The 19,794-nt window shown below is 38.5% G+C and overlaps 1 protein-coding gene across 7 annotated transcripts in view; it reads right to left on the reverse strand.

Annotated features, from left to right (window-relative positions):
• Positions 1–19,794, reverse strand: part of LOC108927245 (RNA binding protein fox-1 homolog 1-like) — a 244,529-nt gene that overhangs the window by 46,887 nt on the left and 177,848 nt on the right. For all 7 annotated transcript variants that reach the window (XM_029246797.1, XM_029246794.1, XM_029246798.1 and 4 more), the window contains one exon: positions 10,874–11,134. In XM_029246797.1, the coding sequence (XP_029102630.1) occupies positions 10,874–11,134 (261 nt within the window). The remainder of the gene's footprint in view (positions 1–10,873; positions 11,135–19,794) is intronic.

Genomic DNA, 19,794 nt, shown 5'->3' on the forward strand with positions numbered 1-19,794 from the left:
CACTGCAGAGTTGTAGAGGTCTGGAGTCAATCCTAAAAGCTGAGGAAATGAGGCCAAGCCAGTCAAATAGTCAAAGCCAAGGCAAAAATACATTTTTAATACTATAGACAACTTGGAGTCACAAATTTTCTTGAAAAAACATCATTGTATTGTTGGAAGAAACCCCTATGAACACGGAAGGAACATGAACTCGCCAGACAGACAAGGCTAGATTTGAACCAACGTCAAAGCCCAGAGTTTGCAAGACATGAACTACCAGCAGTGTGTGTCACTGTACTGCCCTTAATTGCATTTAGTGAACAAAATACCAGTTATGCTGAATTATATTCTAAATATTCTGTTTATGTTATACATAATTAAGCAAAAGTTTACTTACAGTCTGTGTTCACAAGTTTCTGTTTTTCCTGCATTACTGTTGATTTGCAGTCTTAAAAGCAAAGCTCATGTCACAATGACCAAAACATCAGTGGACTGCTTGGAGTGATAGTGAACAGTACATTTCTAATTAGGCTTTAGGCCAGGAGATGATAAACCAGAATGTGTGACGACCTTAGACATTTAACAATTTTGTCAATATTAAATTATGTGCACAGAAACACATTCAATTACTCTAAAAACAAACAGAGTAGAGTGAAATGTGTCATACAAGGTTGCACATGAAATCATTCTAGACTACGGAAAAACTGTCTTGAAACCATTGCACTGGTGGAAAATGTACAGCAGTAACCCCAAATGGGAAAAAAAAAAAAAACATACTGTATAGGCACAAGTGACTGAATAATGAAGGATGAACCTTCTGTCCTATCTGTGAACTGTATTGCATCTTGGTGAATTTCTGATTAAATCATTGTTTTGTCTTTATAGTAATCATTTGTACATAATCCTTGATTAAACTGAGCCTTAAAGACAATATTGATTGAACAGTAAAAAGATATGGTAATGTATGTAAGTTGCTTTGTGTAAATTATTACAACCTCCACGCAAATACACTGAAAAATTAAATATAATGTAGAATACTGTTTTTAAAATTGACCTGTTTATAAAGTAAACCTATTTATATAGTTTATTAAGGCTACACTGCATGATTCAGTACTCTGCCAGCCCAGCCTAATTATTTAAAATGTTTAGAATTTACACGTTTTACTCTTAATTTTTTTCAGTGTGCAACTAGATGCCACCTTAATTCAAAGAATAAAGCTTATTGCACTACCAATGCATTACTTTTTCAGATAATTAATCACTTATACTTATAACTTATCCCATCTAAATCTAATAACATATTTGTTTAAAATTTTGAAAAACATCTGCAAATCTGCAGTAAATACCTAAAGATCCTCAAGATTTCAGAGCTTGAATAAGCTCTTAGGCTGTAAACAATAGTCACACACACAATGTCTACAACTGCTTGTCCCACTGCAGGGTCACGGCAAACTAGAGCCTAACCTGGCAACACAGGACACAAGGGCAAAGGGGGAGGGTACACACCTAGGACAGGACCCCAGTCTGCCACAAGGCACCCCAAGCAGGACTCGAACCCCAGACTCACCACAGCACAGGCCCCAGCCAAACCCGCCGCACCGCCGCACCACTGCACCCCCCTAAAAAACAACCCTACATCTCTAAACAACCTCTTTATTGAACCAGTCAAACCAGCTATATGTCAACACCTAGCAAAGATAGGCTACATGCTTATATAAATTCTTTATTTTTTTTTTAATAGAATACTGATGTTCCTAAATAAGACAGAGAGGACACTGTAACATCCATTAAGCTACCCGGAATACTGGAAAATGAAAACATGCTAATAATATTTTTAATTTCCAAAATATACACACACACATACACGCACGCACACACCTGACTGAAGCCGCTTGTCCTGAGAGGGAGCCTAACCCAGCAACACAGGGCACAAGGCTGGAGGGGGAGGGGACACGCCCAGGACAGGACACCAGTCTCTTATGTCCAAAGTACTAAATTAATACATCACACAGTCATGCATTTTGATTACTCTCTTGCAGTGTACACATTGAAAGGTAAATGAGGACAAATTCTAAGAGCCCTAAATCAAGACAAGCCAAGATTGTAAAACACCCTAAAGAAAAGCAGAAAAATAGCAAAATGAACACTAGTATTATTATTTGCTGGTATAATTTTTCATTTAGCTTATAACCTTTGTCAACTCACAGTGTTACATTTGAATATTTAGTAACTTAGAAACATTTACCCATTTTACAGCACTTTTCTTAATGTTGAAAATTAAAATAGGCACCTTTCTCCAGGGTATGACAGAAGCAGAAGAATTTTAAGTGGGAACTTAGAAATTGCAAAGCGTTGACTCTAACCAACATGCTCCCCATAGCCCTGTCGAAAGCAATGGTTACAGGATAGAGGCAAAACATAAAATAAATATAACCACTGGATTCAATATGCTCACCATGGTGCCACTGTCCCTGCCTTACCTCTTTTTCTTGTCTCTGCAACACTAATGGACATTTAGCCCCCCAAGTCAACTGCAAGAAATGAACATTTAAAGAGATAATAGATTCCTGTCCCATTTAGGAATTGGCAACAGCAACCAAATTGTTTGTAATATTTATCAGTAATGAAAATATTCAGAAATCCAATTTTTGTTCTTATAATTATTTGCACTGTAGCAGTAACAGTGTAAGGGTGTAAGTAGACAAAACTAGCTGTAGCATTAAAGATCTGTGCTGCCCAACTCTCGGCCTTACAAATCCCTCCTGCTCGGAACAAGACAACCTACGATAGGAAGCATCACCTTTACCCCTCACATCATGCTATACACAAATGAGTTTGTTTAGTCAGCCTATTCATCATGAGCAGCATGCTTATGAATAGACACAAATTAACTCGACAGCCGGGGAGGGCGGAAACATGGATTAGCCTTTCTGCCTACAAGGACTCTTGTAGACCTCATCTGGAGACTGGATTAGTAGAACAAGTGGACCTGACAGTTAGTACACAATGGTCTTGCAGCCATCAGCCAGAGTTACTTAGCAGAGAACACAGTTTTTTTTTTTCCTACTTACACGTTTTTTTTCTCGCTTTCACATGTTCCACTCAGTGCTGCCTACGAGGGCCTACGATAAGTTTTTGTGGAGGGTGAATTTTCGCCTGTAGTGGAAGACATTAAAAACCACAACCTGTTCTAAAACCTTCAGTTTTGTCAGACAAATCAGCTAATTTGCATAGGATATTCTTATAGTAATAGAGAGATCCATCAGTTTATTACAATAGAGGATTACAGTTTGCAGGGATTTCTTTTAACTAAGAAGTAATTGCTCGTATTGGAGTAGTGTCATTTGTGTATCGTAATATGAATTTTTGCTTATATTTACTCACACACAAGGATCAAATGATCAAACTGCAGTCACACTTCATTTTAACAATAAACAATGTTTTGTATACCCAAAGCAAAAATTACACTGACAAGCCATTTTATTTACATGTTCATAAATAATGTTTTAAGATAGGAAGATTTGCCATAGGAAAAACTGACATACGGATGTTTTTTGTAATTTTAGAAGGGTCAACAAATAAAACGAACATCTGGCAGGATTTGCATCAGTCACATTCCCACAACTTTCTGTAAGTATGTGCAATTAAATTTGCATATATTCAGCATTTATTTAGCATACACTGGAGAATGTACATCTCTGCTACTACAGTCTTTTTTTGGTTTCTCAAATTGAAACGCTCAGTGAATTGTAACATCACTCACATTATCTGAGAGCATAATAGGATAATAAATGAAAACTTGCTATTGACTGATTTCTCATTATCTCCATTAAGTTAATCACATAAAATACTTATTAAGGTAATATTATGTATTTTCTTAAAATTCTTTCAACACAATTAAAATGACTGTGAGGGGACTTTCAGGAATTAAAAAAAATAAAAAAAAAACATGCGTAAATAAATTAAAGGGTACTTAAATAACAGTAATGGTAGGCATTATTGTAATAATATGGGTCATAATTATACATTTCAAATTGTGCCCTTTCATAGCCTGACTCACATGTGATAGTGTCTCTGTTTCAATTATGTGTTTTAAGCTGTATAAACACAAAGCATGCTAATGTGTTCACACATGCACACAATGGCTACAACCGCTTGCCCCAAGTGGGGTCACGACGAACCGGAGCCTAGCCCGGCAACACGGGGCACAAGGCTGAAGGGGGAGGAGACACACCCCGGACAGGACGCAAGGCAGCCCAAACAGGACTCGAACCCCAGACCCACCAGACAGTGGGACCCGGCCAAACCCGCCACAACACCGCGCCCCCCTGCTAATGTGTATAGATATGTTAAATTTTATGTATAGAAATATTAGAAATTTGTTAAGACAATATCGGAATTGGAATTTTAATTCATGAATGATTCTCCAGTCTCTTTTTAGGTTTTTCTGAGAATTTTCTTAGACATTTCATACCCCTTGTAATATTTTTTTTTTTTTTAATTGAAGCACTGCTTCAACATTACATCACACTTGCACAACATACCTTCTACAACCTAAAAATCATCACAGGTGACATACTGCAGTACCTGCTCCAGAGCTGTCATATTATTTTTTTCCTTATTTAAATATATTATGCTTTTAATCAAGAAGGCGTACAATGCAAGGTCTGTATACTAAGGCTAAGGACAGTTACGCATTTATGTAACTGAATACTTTTTAAGCAGGAAAAAAGGGAAAGTATCTTGTTTAAGGATGACTGGGCATTCAGACCTGGGACCTTCAAAATACAACATCTTCATTATGCCTGTAACCTACAGCTCGTAGGAGTATCTTATGGCGTCATCTTGAAGGCTTATACAAGACCTTGAGCTATGCTTAGATCTGTGTCACTGCTGACAGTAGCTGTGTCTTGTGCCTCACAATCTCCACAGTAGTCTGCGAAGGATCCTGTCTTTTTCCTTCCACTCTTGCTACCTTCCACATATGTGCCATCTCTGGGGTGATCATGACAATAGGTTAGACATTCATAACAAGAGCATCTCAGTTTTTGATTTTTTCAGTTGTCCTCAATGCCATACCATTGGACTAAAGATTGCAGAATGTCCAAAATGTTAGAATGTCCACTTCATTGCTTTTGTGAACTGGTGGATTCAACTGCTAAGAACATGATTGTTTTCTCTGACAACTCCTCTGACAGTGCCAACGTCAATGTCTTATGAAAGTTCCTACCTACAGAGGCTGTTGTGTGCTCTAACTGTTGTACCTTAGAGCACCAGTAAAGCAGGAATTGCTTATATTACTTATATACAACTCTAATACATCAGTGCAAACTGTAAAATACGACAGCTGTGGCAGTTCATATGATGTTAGCAGCCCTTCTGATTTCAGAACTGGTGTTGCTGATGTGTAACATTGTTCCAACAGTCATTCTGAGTATCATTTTGTTCAATGTACCTGTATTATTGTCCTGCAGGGCTTTACATTCTTTAATGCACTAGTTGATGGACTGTATTGTGTGGCATAATTGTCATATAGTTTTGCTCCACCAAGCTGATGTGGCAATCACATAGAGAGAGTAACTCCAGAATGTCCTGTCCTCTTCTAGTGTCCTTAGGTTTGAGGTGTGTACATCCATTGTAGCTGTGACTCAGTCTATCCATACAGTTGCTTGTCATCCTTTCCTTTCTTCTTCAACTTTCCTAGGCATTCCAATCTTTACATGACTTTTATTATTTCTGTTTCTGGTGAGAGTTTTGGCTTGATTTAGTCCAGAATGTTTTTTTTTTTTGCTGTCCTTAGTATCCTTAAAAGTCTCCGTCAGCACTTCAGATCAAAGGACTCAACAACTCATCCTCTGCTGTTTTGTTGATATCCAGCTTTCAGATCCATATACATCCATATACTTTTAGTTAAAATACTTTCTTGAAGTTACATTTTTTTCATTTAGCACACGCTTTCCTCCAAAGCAACTTCCAATGGACGCTATGTAGTGTTGTCAGCCCACACACCTTATTCACCAAGGTGACTTACACTGCTAGATACACTACTTACACTGGGTCACTCATCCATACACCAGCGTAACACACTCTCACTGTCACTCACACACTGTGGGTGAACCTGAACAGCATGTCTTTGGACTGTGGGAGGAAACCCACGCAGACACAGGGAGAACACGTAAACTCCACACAGACTGAGCGCAAGTCCTCTCACACCACCCAGGCGCTGTGAGACAGCAGCGCTACTCGATGTGCCACCGTGCTGCCCGTATATATATAGATATGTATATATTTTACATTTGAGGACCTTCACTAGATCCAAATTATCTGACCAAAATTTTGGATGTTGCATTCCTCCATGATAGTGCTCTTAATGAAGGGCTTCTATTGCACCGAGAGCACATATTACCCTCTCATCTCTAAACATTAACTCCCCATTCACCTCTACAGTGTTAAAAAAAACTCTGAACAGGACACTGATCATAGAGCTGAACTTTATAACCATTAATATGATGGATACAACAGTCAATATTTGTGCATTTACGATATGTCTGAACTAGAAGTTCAATATTGCAAAAAAAAAAAAAAAAAAAACCTTCAGCAGCTGTTTCTTGACCTATATGTAAGGCTTACAATCAGTGTCCTAATTCTTGGGACATGCATCACCTGGCCTCATACATCAAATATTCAGCAAGTCCTTCCACTGACTGTGCATTCAGTTGTGGGGCATGACCAAATATCTTCAGAACTGGAGGCTCTGTGAATACTTTTTTCAGGTAGTACTGATTCTTGTTCTTGAAAACATTAAAGATAAATGTCTTTCAGCAGCAACTCATTAAGTTGGTATATACAAGGTAAGATCTTAATCTGGTGATGCCTAAAAGACACCGTCAACCCTTTTGGGAATCTTTTTATGAGGCAAAATAAAAATTCCTTCAACTCCCAGCTTACGAAGGGAATTTCCCAAAAGAGCGTGGCGTATTTGTGGAATCTGATCACCATACTGAACTCACTGCAGTTCATACTCGCTCGTAGTATTTGTCTATTCATTTATTTTCAGGAATCAGGCTGTTGACCCCTGTACCCTGTAACTAGCTCTGTGACTGGGATGATAACATCTGATTTTTCAAGGTGATTTTTTTGTTCCTTATTAAAAAAAGGAAGAGTCTGACAGCTTTGTAGTACAGGAGTTAATGTCTTGATCTTGGTAGATGTGATTTTCAGCTGGGAATACATCAAGGTCTTCGAAGATGTAGGGGTATCGCCACCAGATCTTCTTTTGATTCAAGTGCAGTGGTCTTCATTCTCTTATGTGCTTAAGAAGATTAATATCTTCACATACTGTATTTCTATAATTCATGTATAAGAGAACTTTAGCCTAGAATTAAGCAGAGTTCTGGTACATTTCAGTGAAGCGTGTCACATACACTGATCAAAGTTCCTCTGGCAATGGATTCATTGGTGCCATTTCTGGAAATCTATGTATTAGCATTAAAGGCAGTGCATTTATTACATTACATTTGTTCCATATATTTTCATTCCCTAGGTCTGCTTCATTTGTACTAGTACTAGTAAGTGCCAGAAAACAAATTTACTTTTTTCTAATAGTCTACACTGTCTTGATCCTGAACATCTTTGAAATGCAGTTATTCTTACTGCATGTTCTGTAAATTCCACCATAAACTGAACTGGTTTCCTTTTTCACAGTTTCACAAACCATGCCCCTATCCTTACATTTGGTGAGGTTTGTATTCCCTATTGTCATCTTTACATTTGCTGAGGCTTTTGTGGTGCTTCACCATCCATGTGCTCTCCAAAAACGTGCACTTCACTATCTTTGTCAAAGAAATCATAGCATTTATTTAAGACACTGTTATCTCACCCACCCTGGAGATATCTGTAGTTTTTTGTGTGACATTCGTTCCTCTCAACAAGAATATTTTCATATTTCTTTTGTATTTTGGCAGCCTTTATGTATACTTGGAAGCCATGCTGTAATCTTTGGCAGCTTTCCCTTATGTTGCCAGTTAGAATGAGCAGCAGAGGTTGCTTTAACTGTTCTTCAATTAAATATGGTAGGTTAGCTTTGGTAACTCACACTATGCTTTTTTTGTGCAGATACAGCCCCGTGGCAGTGAATGTCAATTAGCTATCCATGCAAAAACAAACTTGGCAATTGCATTGATAAGTAGCAACTTCAATAACAGACAAATTTCAATAATGGACATAGCTGGCAGGTATTATTTGAGCAATGGAGATTACTGTGTTCAACACAGAAGTGCTTGTGCTAACTAAATTCTAGTAATGTGGTACACTTAAGATATTAATCAAAGTTAACTGGTTAACCACAGTTAACATTTTTCTTGTATTCTCTTCATAATAATTGGGAATTGGATCATTATGTAAGAACATACATAAACAGTATCACTTATTCTACTGTTTCAGCCACCTGTGAAACCATTAGCTGGTAGCACTGTGGATAATATGCTTGCTTTTCTGTACCAATATCTTGGTCTCTATCATTAGTAAAGGCATGGAAAGTATGTACTGTTGAAAAGTTACAACCAGAACAAAATGTGTGCTTTGTGGACCTGACAGGAGATTACTTCAAGAAACAAAACCAACTGTTTATCCCAAGCGAGAAACACAGTGCGCAAGGATAAAGGGGGAAGGGGAAGCACCCTTGCAACGGGACGTTAGTCCATTGCAAGGCACCCCAAGTAGGACTTGAGCTCCAGTACCCCCCGCAGTGGTCACCAGTCAAACCTGCTGCACCACCACACCCCTGCTAAAAAAAAAAACTCACTTGCACAGTGTCACGTCCACGCCCACAACTCAATCAATAGCACCTGACTTCATTTCAGCACCTACCCTTTAAAAGACACTCCACAACTCCCAGACCTTTGCGGAATCTCATCAAGGACAACCGCCCTTTCTCATGACTCTTTGTTCACAAGCATCGCTAGCTCTTCGTTCACGTCCTCCGGTTTCTGACTCTTCGCTTCGTTTCTCGACCACGTCCACGGATCCTCATTCCTGTCCTGTTCGCCGTTCGACCGACCCTTCGCTAAGTCCCCTGACCTTACCCATCGATCTTTGCTCTGACCCTGACCGCCGATCGATGACTGACCCTTCGCCTATCCCCGACACCGAGAACTTGCCTCATCCCTCGTCTCCAGACGAACGACGCTGCGCTTGGGTCCAGCCGTCCCAGGCCCCTGTGTTTTGCGTGGCACACAGTGCCCATTTTATTTATTTAAAAAGATATTATTGCAAATGATGTACAACGAATTCCATTCAATAAACTTGAATATGTGCATGCAACTTTAGTATACTACACTTGTGTTTTTGCTCTGTCTGAATTAATAAATCAGTCAGTGAGTGAAAGTATTAATCTCCAAGGGAAATAAGCCCTTTGACTGCAGGAGCATAGCATACAATGTCCAAACACACCCACACACACACACACACACATATACAACATATATGTACATATATGCAGACATAAAGTAACCAAACATTTAAATAAATAGAAAAATAAGTTAGCAAGTTAACTTAGACAAATGTGTATAAACCTCCCAGATTTCCAGTAATATATTCTGCACAACTGTATCCTATTCTCTACCCCAAAGTAACAGTGATTAGTCCAAAATCTCCCTGCACAACATCCAGAGAATTTGGCAGTTTTTCTTCATCCTCATTATTCCCCTCTTGGCTCAGATCTGAATAACCTCATACCATCAGTATTTCTATAAGTCTTTTTGGTTCTTGTGTAAATCGACAACTTAAGACAATCAAGAACAAGGCTTCCTGTATTGCTACTATATGAATTTGCCACTATTCGTATCATCCGCACCCCTCTCTCCCCACTGCCCACCAATCTGGATCAGGTTTGTGTTAAAAACCTTGGTTCTGACCTACCAGATAGTAAATGTCTTGCTACCACAATATCCATTTCCACAGGGATCCATTCATAACTTTATGATTCTGTATTCTGACCCTCAATAGCAGAACAAGCTGCCAACAACTTCCAGAACAACAGAGCATTTCACTGCTGTCTGGCAGGCTAAAGACTCACCTCTTCAGACTTTATCGCTTCCTCTTGAACTCAATTACCCCTCTCTCCAGCTCCAGACAGCCACCACTTAATGTACTGCTATAAGTGTAATTGTGCTTGCTGTCTTCCACCTTATTTGGTTCCTTTACTGACCAGCTCTTTGTACAAATCACCTGTTTAGACTCTCAGTCCCTGCAATAAAATGATTTGTCTGCAATACTAACTGCAGTAATACAATGACATACTGATTTAACAACCAAGACTGGAGCTGCTGTTTCTCTTCTAGCCATTCCCTTTGGCACAAATTTATATTTTTCCCTGAATAATGAGAGCAATTTCTCTTCAGTAAGAATGTCAGCTGAAGAAATTCAATGCAAATTGCTATGAATATATATTCTTCAGCGATACATGATAAAGAACCAAAATGTCTGTAGTAAGATATAATGATTTAACAAGGTTTAGTACAAAATGTTTTAAAGCAGAGTATACATATGTCAAAAGGCTTTAATTGTACTCATGCTGTGCATGTAATAATATGTCCACTGGTTCACACACAGAAGCACATGCACATCATTCTGCTTCATTCACTAATTTTTAAGCACACCTTGATTTCATAATTTGTTACCCCATAGAATCTGTTGGAAACTGTGAAATAATTTTTGTACAGCATTTCCTTTACTTGCGTCAGTACTGTTTGAAGTTCTTTCTGTAATACCACTCATAGGAAGGAAGTAAATCCTATGGAATCCAGTTCCTCTGTCCAGTCGATGAACTGTGGACCATGGTAAAACCACCTGATGGCCCTGTTATTAGGAGCACAAGAACTTTGGAGGTACTTACTGTGGCGGTACCGGAGACTGTCTGTGCAGTGGTGTCTGGCCCACTCTGTTCACTGTGCGTCTGTGCTGGGGGGTACATGTTTAACGTGTGCTCTGGAACTGTCGTCTGCCCTGTGTAGTCTGGGGCGGGGTGTGGGTGAGGGTGGGGGTGGGGGTGGGGGGCCGTGTATTCTGCATGGATGCCATTCTGAGGGGATGCAAACTGGGCGGAAGCATAAGGCTGTGCCATTGTTTCAGGAGGTGCTGCGGTGTCCTGATTACCCTGCAGAAACAGACAAAAATGGAGGCAAAAATTAATTACCATTGTAGGCCCAAGATTAACATGAGAATGACAATGAAAAGGCATCACTTTATATTAAACTATAAAAATACAACATTTAATATTTAAATACATATACAGGATATATTTGTGTCCGTATATCCTATATTAATATAAACTCCTTGTCCAATGCAGGCGTGCCAGTTTGTCAATGTATTACAAGAAATGAAAAAAGAAAAAGCAATGCTTTACTGTCTATGAAAATTGCAACCAACCCAACCAATTTCAATAATCGCTTGTCTTGAGTGGAGCCCATCCTGGAAACAATGGGTGCAAGGCTGAAGGGGTGGGACACACCCTGGACAGGACCCCAGTCCACCGCAGGGCCACAACTAGGTACCCAGGCACATAGTTGGACGAAGGTACTGGAGCAATTCCAGGGCAAGCACCTTACTTAAGAGCACTACAGCCAGGGGCGGGGATCAAACCGACAACCTTTGGAGCCAACGGCAGCCACTCCAACCCCTACAACACCAGCCACTCACTATGAAAATTCTTTTCTTGTAAATTCCAGTTTACTAATTTTGCTTGGATAGTGAGTCACTGGAGAGACATGTAGTTTGTTACATCTGGGGTTTCACTTCCTATATCTCTCAAAGCAACCTCCTTTATAATACCAATATACTGTGTACTGTATAATTTTTTTTTTGTATATACATACATACACACACACATTATATCTTTCAATTCGTAATCTACTAATATGTTGAAGAAAGCTTTACTACGCTTACTGAGGTATGAGTTTCTAAACAGATTTCGGACACCACATGCTGTTTCTCTTTAGTTTCAACACTTCACAATGACACCTTATATAGATATTTCAAAACAGCAATCCTTAATTATATTTACCACACATTTTCATTAACAGTGCTAAACAGTTTTACACTATCAACATTTGCAGGGTTGTTGGAACGAAATGTTTATGAGCAAGGCGTATCCACATGATATCCTACTGCTGTGGGGAGAACTGTTACCAAATGCAAAACAAAACAATAATATGCAATTGATATTTATTAATATTGTTTTGCTAAAAATTTACTTTTTATTTAGCTAGCAAAAATTTGCTCATTGTGTTATTACTTTGACTTGTGGAGGATTTCCACTATTTTAGTTTTCTGTAAAGTAAATAAGTATTAATCTATTCAGTAATGATAATTCAGTTTGACGCCTAATATGATATTACCCGGAGCACACAACTGTACCACAGTTTTCTTTTGACATTTTAAATCAAAACGGCAAAGACATTGACTGAGGTAAGTTTCCATGCTTATGCAAGTTACAAGAGCACAAAAAACATCAGTCTCTGCTCCAGCAAGTAGGTTTTAACTGTGTTACCAATGCACTGGTACATTGCATTTCTCAGACAGTAGGTAGAAACACAGCAGGAGACCGAGAGAGAGAGACAGAGACAGAGAGTAAAACAACTGTAATGATTCTCAAAAGGAGTTATGAAAGCTAGGACCGACAGAAAGATTTTTCTTTACAACCCATCCACATACAGAAAAAAGGGAGGCATAATAGACAAAAATAGAGGTTGCTCTCCCTACATTATCTCAGTAATGGGGAAGAAATACCTGCACCACCATCTCACTTCTTTTTTCCTTCCATAAACTTAACAGCTTATGTAGTCTTGAGCAGCACAGCATCTGCCCAAAGCAAGCATCAATTATGGATGAGGGTGTGTGTTCAATGTTGTGTGAAGAGTGCGTGACCGAAAAGGAGGGAGGAGGGAGGTGGGTGGTTGGTGTGCTGAAGGAGGAAAGAACTAATGCAACTGTTTACTGACCTTGCCCCCTTTTTGCTTCTCTCAGCCCCAAATTTAATCTAGATGGGGCTCCCTCCTTTTTTCCATTCCACCCCCACCCTAAGCCTTGCCCCATTAATCACAGCAAACCTTCCTCTCAATCCAGTGACCTGATCCTGCAGGCATCAACATCTGCAGTAAAAGAAAAATGAAAAGCTGGCTTCATTAACACACGGTATTTCCAGAATGGTATGTGGTTCTATATGATTAAAAACGCATTTATATGAATTCACCATCCAATTGGGTAAGAATTCCAAGAGAAAAAATACAATAAACAAATGGATATATAGTATACATGGTATTATTTGTAATCTGTGATTGCTGTGTTTTCTTTTCTCCCTTGCACCAAAGGCATACGGCTTAAGTCCACAAGAGCCACAGGGTGACCTTGCTTTTGCTCAGTCTGGGCTTTGGGTTCCTAAAGACATTCCTGAAGTTGTTACCTGAACACTGCCATCTCACTTGGTATTTCATTAGTTTACCCATCACAGAAATATGTGAGACCTGCTTGACCTTGGTAGGCCTAGTTGTGCACTGCTGACTTGTAAACTTTATTTAATGAGCACATTAGATTTGGTTAAATGAAGCGGAAATGTTTTGACACACTGGCAAATTTGATCACTTTACGATCAAATTGTCTGCCTCTGTTTGTATTTTGTTGTTAAACTTGATAAAAATCAAAAGTTGAGTTTGGTATATATTAGAAATGAAATAATCATTTAGAAATGAATGCATCTGGAATGTAAAATAAATATTAACCAAAGTAATGAATTTGATTTTTTTACATATACTCCTGGAATTGACATTTATAGAATGTTGTAGAACTAACTAACTAACTAACTGACGTAAACTTTCTTCTCCAAGTCCAGGTTGTGGTGGTCTGGAACCTATCCTTGAAACACACGGCACAAGGCTATGGAGATTACAAGAGGGGCCGCCTCACCATTGCAGGTAGCCACACACGGTCATACACATGGTCACACACACAATATCATACAAGGGAAAATTTAGAGTCATAGATTCACCACATTAGTGTCTTTGAACTTTCTTAGGGAACTAGAGCAAACCCACATGAACACAATGAGAACATGTAAACCATCATGTAAACCATACATGTACTTAGCCCTATTTATGCCCAGTCAAATTTGGATTTTGCTCACCTTCCAACAGCTGAGCAGCATGAGACAGTTACATTTATACTTATGGATTTAGCAGATGTTTATTTTTGCAAAATGGCATCAATGACTGTTAACTCGTATTACTTGGCACCTTTACCCACAGTGATTTTCAGTGTAAAATACACTATAGTAATCAATGTACAGTCATTTACCCATTTATCATTTTATTAATACATTTACTATATACAGCAGAACAATGTACACACTCTGGGAAATTTAGAGTCATCAGTTTTCCTGAAGCACATATCTATAGGAGGAATCTCACAGAAACACAGTTAGAACATACAAACTCCACACAGACTGAGTTGGGATCAAACTTGTGTTGATTAGAGCCACCACACAGTGAGAAACTCAATGTCAACTTATTCAATGAGTGTGAAATCATTTACAATGCATGTTCTGATTTCTTTCATTTTTATTGTTCTCTTCTGTTTTTTTGCATTAGAGGTTAAATTAAAAAATAAACAAGAAATGTGATGGATGTTTTATTTGTGAGCTTTTCAAAATGTCCAGTACATATCAGCTAAGTGTTAACTAGTGCAGTTAGACAGTCATGTGGTGTTATAAAATAATTAGCAAAGGTAAACCCCCTTGTCATGTTGTGCTATGACAACTAATGTTAACTGTTGGGGTAATTGTGTCCACTTCAGTGAGATTTGATGATATTTTAGCAGATACAGTATATCTGGGGCTCAGGAACACATTTCTTTTTTTTTTTTTGCCTCTGACCTAACTTCTACTTTAGGTTTCAAGAAGAAAATCTAGGTAGCAAATGCAATGAATCAGTTTACACAACAACTTGAATTTTTTTTTTTAGGCAAAATAAATTTGTACCAAATTTTTATTTCTTTATTTATTTTTATTGCTGCTTTCAGTCATGAAAAACACCATTGTCTAATGGTGAGGTTTGTTGCTGATGCTGAAGTAGAGCGCTGGCAGCATCACTGAATCTTGCTGAGGCTTATTTATGTATACTTTCTTTTTAATAATGATTGTGGGGGAGGCCAATATGTCCAGTTGGCTCATCTTCCTACCAAACATATATTTACAGGCTGTCAGAAATTCACAGTCATCTCAGTTGTTCCCAAACAGTGTTGTCTTGGGGAGACACCCACGTACTGCCATCACAATCAACACACAAATTAAAACCGCAAGGAGGCTGCATTGCCTCCTCAACACTGCAAAATTACCTTTTGTTTGCCCTAAGAAATGAGATACAAATTTACAATCTTAGTGTAGGCTTTCACATGAAAAAGAATATGAGATGAGGAAATTCGGCAGACAGGCTTGATCTTGGAGAAGCTCTTAAATAATGCAAAGTTTTAAAAGAGGAGTTATTGAGTTCCCAAATAGCTTGTGAAACAAAAGGAGCTCTCCTCCCCACAAAAGAAACAGTCTTGCTTGTTAAAATATGACAACAACCTTAAACTACATGCTCACGCAATGCCTAGCGGGAGGTAGGAGGTTTATCACATTCTTCAAACTCTTGCTCTATTTCTTAGCAGCTTATTATTGAGTTCACTGTTTTATTATTATACATTGTAAACATAACTTCAAATACAGAGTTCAGAGATGGTGTTTTTTAAAGTTTTTATTACAGAATTTAAAAAGATACTTTCGGGAATTTCTGTTAATCCCATGGATAGAACTGGTTAACAGTGTTCTGTTGGGACATAATCTTCAGATCAGAGGAAGTCCAGATGTAAAGTATAAGTGCATTATATAGAAAACTTGCTGTAAGCATTGTTAACCTCTAAGTTATGTTTAAATGTGAAACATAGATTTGGTATATGCAATAAACAAGGACAACTCAAAAGGGGTACACATTTTTCTTTATAGACCTTTATAATGTACACACCGTACTAGACATATCAACCCTTTCAACAGAAATACTAATAATTCAACTTAAGAAATGTATGAAAGATGACACATTGCAAAGTAGGAAGTAGTTACAATGGACCTTTCGTGAGAAGTTGCAGTAGCTGTGTAATTATAATATTTTAAATAGCTGAGGTTCTGTAGATTTCAGGGAAGAGTTTCATATATCGTAAGACCTCAACAGTCATAAATTAATCAACACCAATGTTTCTCACATTCAGAAATGAGGAAATGGATCCTTTGCCAGACAAAGGCTTGTGCTCTAGACCTTCAGGTCTGCTTTTCCTGTTCTCATTTTGCTCTCTTCAGTCTTTGATCCATACCCTTGCTCTTCAAACATGTCTTTGACCATGACTGTGCTTTCTCTTGGTTCAAATTGTCTGTATTTTAATTCTATTATGTTGGAATGTTAAAAGTTATCTTGGATTAAGCAGAATTTATATCCACTGTCCTAGCAGTAGATTGTTTTGTGCAGATGGTGCAGTTCAGATTTGATACTCTAGTAAATGTTAGTTATACACCTAGTAGCTACACAAATGAATAAAATAAAAAAATAACATTTACCATTATCAAAGTGACACATGATTTTTCACTTAGAATATTTTACTTAGTAAAAGTGCCAACAGAAGACTTTTTCCAAATCACAGTTTTGTTTTTTTTGCTGGCAGTAAAGTTTTAGATGGTGAGTTCAGGGGCAGGGGTGGGGGTGGTGGTGCAGTGGATTCAGTCGGTATGGCAGATCTGGGGCTCAAGCCCTGCCTTGGGTGCCCTGTGACAGACTGGTACCCTATCCTGGGTGTGTCCCACCCTCCTCAGCCCTTGCTGGGTAAGGCTTGGGACAAGCAGCTGTTGACGTTGGATGGATGGAGTTCAGAGATGGTGAGATGGTAGTCTCACAAAAGTAAGTCATTAAAAATTATGAAATATATATAATTTAGAATGTAATTTAAGTGTCATTTAAATGAAATAGAAAGCTTTCATTCACTTTTTGAAAATGCACTGTAATATAACTGAAACAGGTGTTTTTCATGGAAACAACACATGTAGAGAACATTAAATATCACTGCTTTAAATACTGTGTGAGAAGTACCATTGCTGACATTTAAGTGTCTCCTTAAAGCAGAAACATGACTGCAAAACCTTAAGGAACTTGGAAAACAGTAACACTTTCTGAAAAAGTGAATGCAGATTTATGATAATGCATACTTCCCTTGCTTCCCATGACAGACTCTTTATTATTACTGTACTTGCCCTAGTGATATAAAGGGTTTCAAATGTGAGCAGATGAAATAGATGTGAAGAACTGGGCACAGCGTGAGAGCACTGAGCCCTTCCAGGCCTTACTCATCTCCTGCAGGGCCTGCCTTTTTGTTTTCTTTAAATGAAACAACCAATCACCTTTCACCCCTATTTCCTCCTCCGGCTTCTACAGTCACCTTTTTCCACCCAGAGGACTGTGGACCATCGGGCTGCCTCCACTCAGCTCGCTGTCTCCAAGCAGAACAATGTCCACAGAGAGGAGAGAACGAATGGTTCAGTAAGTTCTCATCAAGGTCCAAGAGATGCAACTTCCGCAAGGCTTGCTGATGTTGTTGATAAGCTGGCTCTATTAGCCCCACACATCCAACATCCCACTGAGCCACACAGCCAAACCTGCACGATTTTTTCCATTCATATACTCGGATAAAAACTGTAGATAAGTTGTACTCTGATATCACAGTTGATCTTATGTAACAACTAACTTCAGGTCATGAAACCCATAATGCAATGAACAACTATTAACACTAATGAAACAGCAGTAATGTCTCAGTACTTTATTATTGCATATTGCCTCATTTTCAGATTAATTTGTTCTATATGATGACTGGACAGAAAAGCTGTAATTAGCAAACTCAGTATGATCCACTAAAGAAAAGAAAAGAGAAGAAAAGAGAAGAAAAGAGAAGAAAAGAAATGAAGTTAAATGGATGCCATTCAAGGACAAAAAAGAGACACGTCCTAGAACTGCCAGAATAGAGGGGATAGTTTAAATTGTATTTACATTGACTTCTTCATTTGTTTTACAATTTCTGATTTTCTTTTCTAAAATCCTTTATTTTTCTACTTTATTTTCTGGGCTTGTTGCAATGGGGTTACAAAGGGTCAGTGAATATGTTTACACAAGCATCCACTAAGGCTGCCTGGCACTGCCCGGAAGGACACACAAACAGTCTTGAGTTAATGGGCAGACCCTGGGGATTGACCATGGACTGCCTCACCTTGTCTTCTTGCCATTATCATATTGGCCCACATTAGGAGAGAGTTATCATGTGGTACAACAGAGGCCCATCAGCCTGCGGGTATTAGCATGTGATGCAAATGAAGATGTAAAGTAGAATCAGTTCATCAATCACAATCACATGGGGGACACTGTGCAATGCAAGCATATTAACTTTCTGGCCTTATAGAGGTTTCCCTCCTGCCACTGCACACCTTTAATTAAACATTATTTTTAAATTTCTGCAATAGCAGCTTCCAGCAAAGTATGAGCTGTGTAGCCAGTGTTCTGCTGCAGTGTTTCTATACCCATCACCCATTTATGCACCCCAGAACCTTGTTAAGGGGACAGCTCTAGCCACAGCAGCTCTACGTACATAAATTCAGGTCCAAAAGTATCTCTTCTGGTATAGCCTTAATGAGATCAGCTGTTACCTCTGGTGCGCCTACTTAACACTCGGAGGCCTGCAAACCTGTTTTTCTTCTCTAAAGGCAAAAAAAAAAAAAAAAAAAATCTTTTATGCATTGTTTATCTGAGTAAAAGGCAGATTGTATCTTTAGGTCAAGGGATTTAAGGTAAAATATCAGCGAGCAGATGTGCTGTGTTTGTGACTTGCCAATAAGGCAACTTTCCCCAAGCAGTTTAATTGGTATTAAAGGCTGATATGCAATAAGCCATGCACTGTAACACAGACCAATCTGGCTGAGTCAATACCAATAACAGAGGAAATCTCCCTAAAGGTTCACATCTGACAGTGTGGTTTTTTAGTGATTGCACGGTAACTATAGACCATCTTTGGACATTTCCAGTGTACACCACTCACCATTGGTGCTTAGAATGCCACGCAACAAATGGACAGTATGGTGAGAAGAAGGGGACACAACTAGACAGCCAACCAATTTTGGTACAGTGCATGCAGTGCATGGATGCAGGACACACTCCTGTTTGATCTCATCAGATATTTTGTGTAGAATATTATGAGCAGATTTGGAACATTAAATTCATGTGATTATAGGAAGAAGTGCAAAAATGTCAGCTGAGCAGATGCATTGTCCAATTTAGTCTCAAACTAAGTTAAATTCAGAGATTTAACTGAAGTTCAATAAAATTAAGAATTTAATTAAAAAAATTAAGATAAATTGAATAAGATACAGGACAAAACCAACTGAAAATGTATCTGTGGTGAATGCAAGCTAACTGTCAAAAAGATATTTATATTGATTGTAGTGTTCCAGCAAGAATTGCTGTGGATTAGTTCATGCATTGCTGAACATCATTTCTGCAAGACATCCACAGCATATAGTCTCAGTTTAGGTGGAACAAATCTGCTTTCTGTTCTGCGACACAAATCCCATGTTCTAGTGTGTGGAAAGTGCAGAGATTCTGTTGATTCTCTCTTTAATTTGTGTTTCTTCTGCTGTAACTTTACATTCTGTAATGTTCCTCTCACTATTCTTTTTATTTCTTCCATGGAGACGGCCCCTTA

The sequence above is a fragment of the Scleropages formosus genome, chromosome 20 (genome assembly GCF_900964775.1).
Source record: "Scleropages formosus chromosome 20, fSclFor1.1, whole genome shotgun sequence".
NCBI classification, from domain to species: domain Eukaryota; kingdom Metazoa; phylum Chordata; class Actinopteri; order Osteoglossiformes; family Osteoglossidae; genus Scleropages; species Scleropages formosus.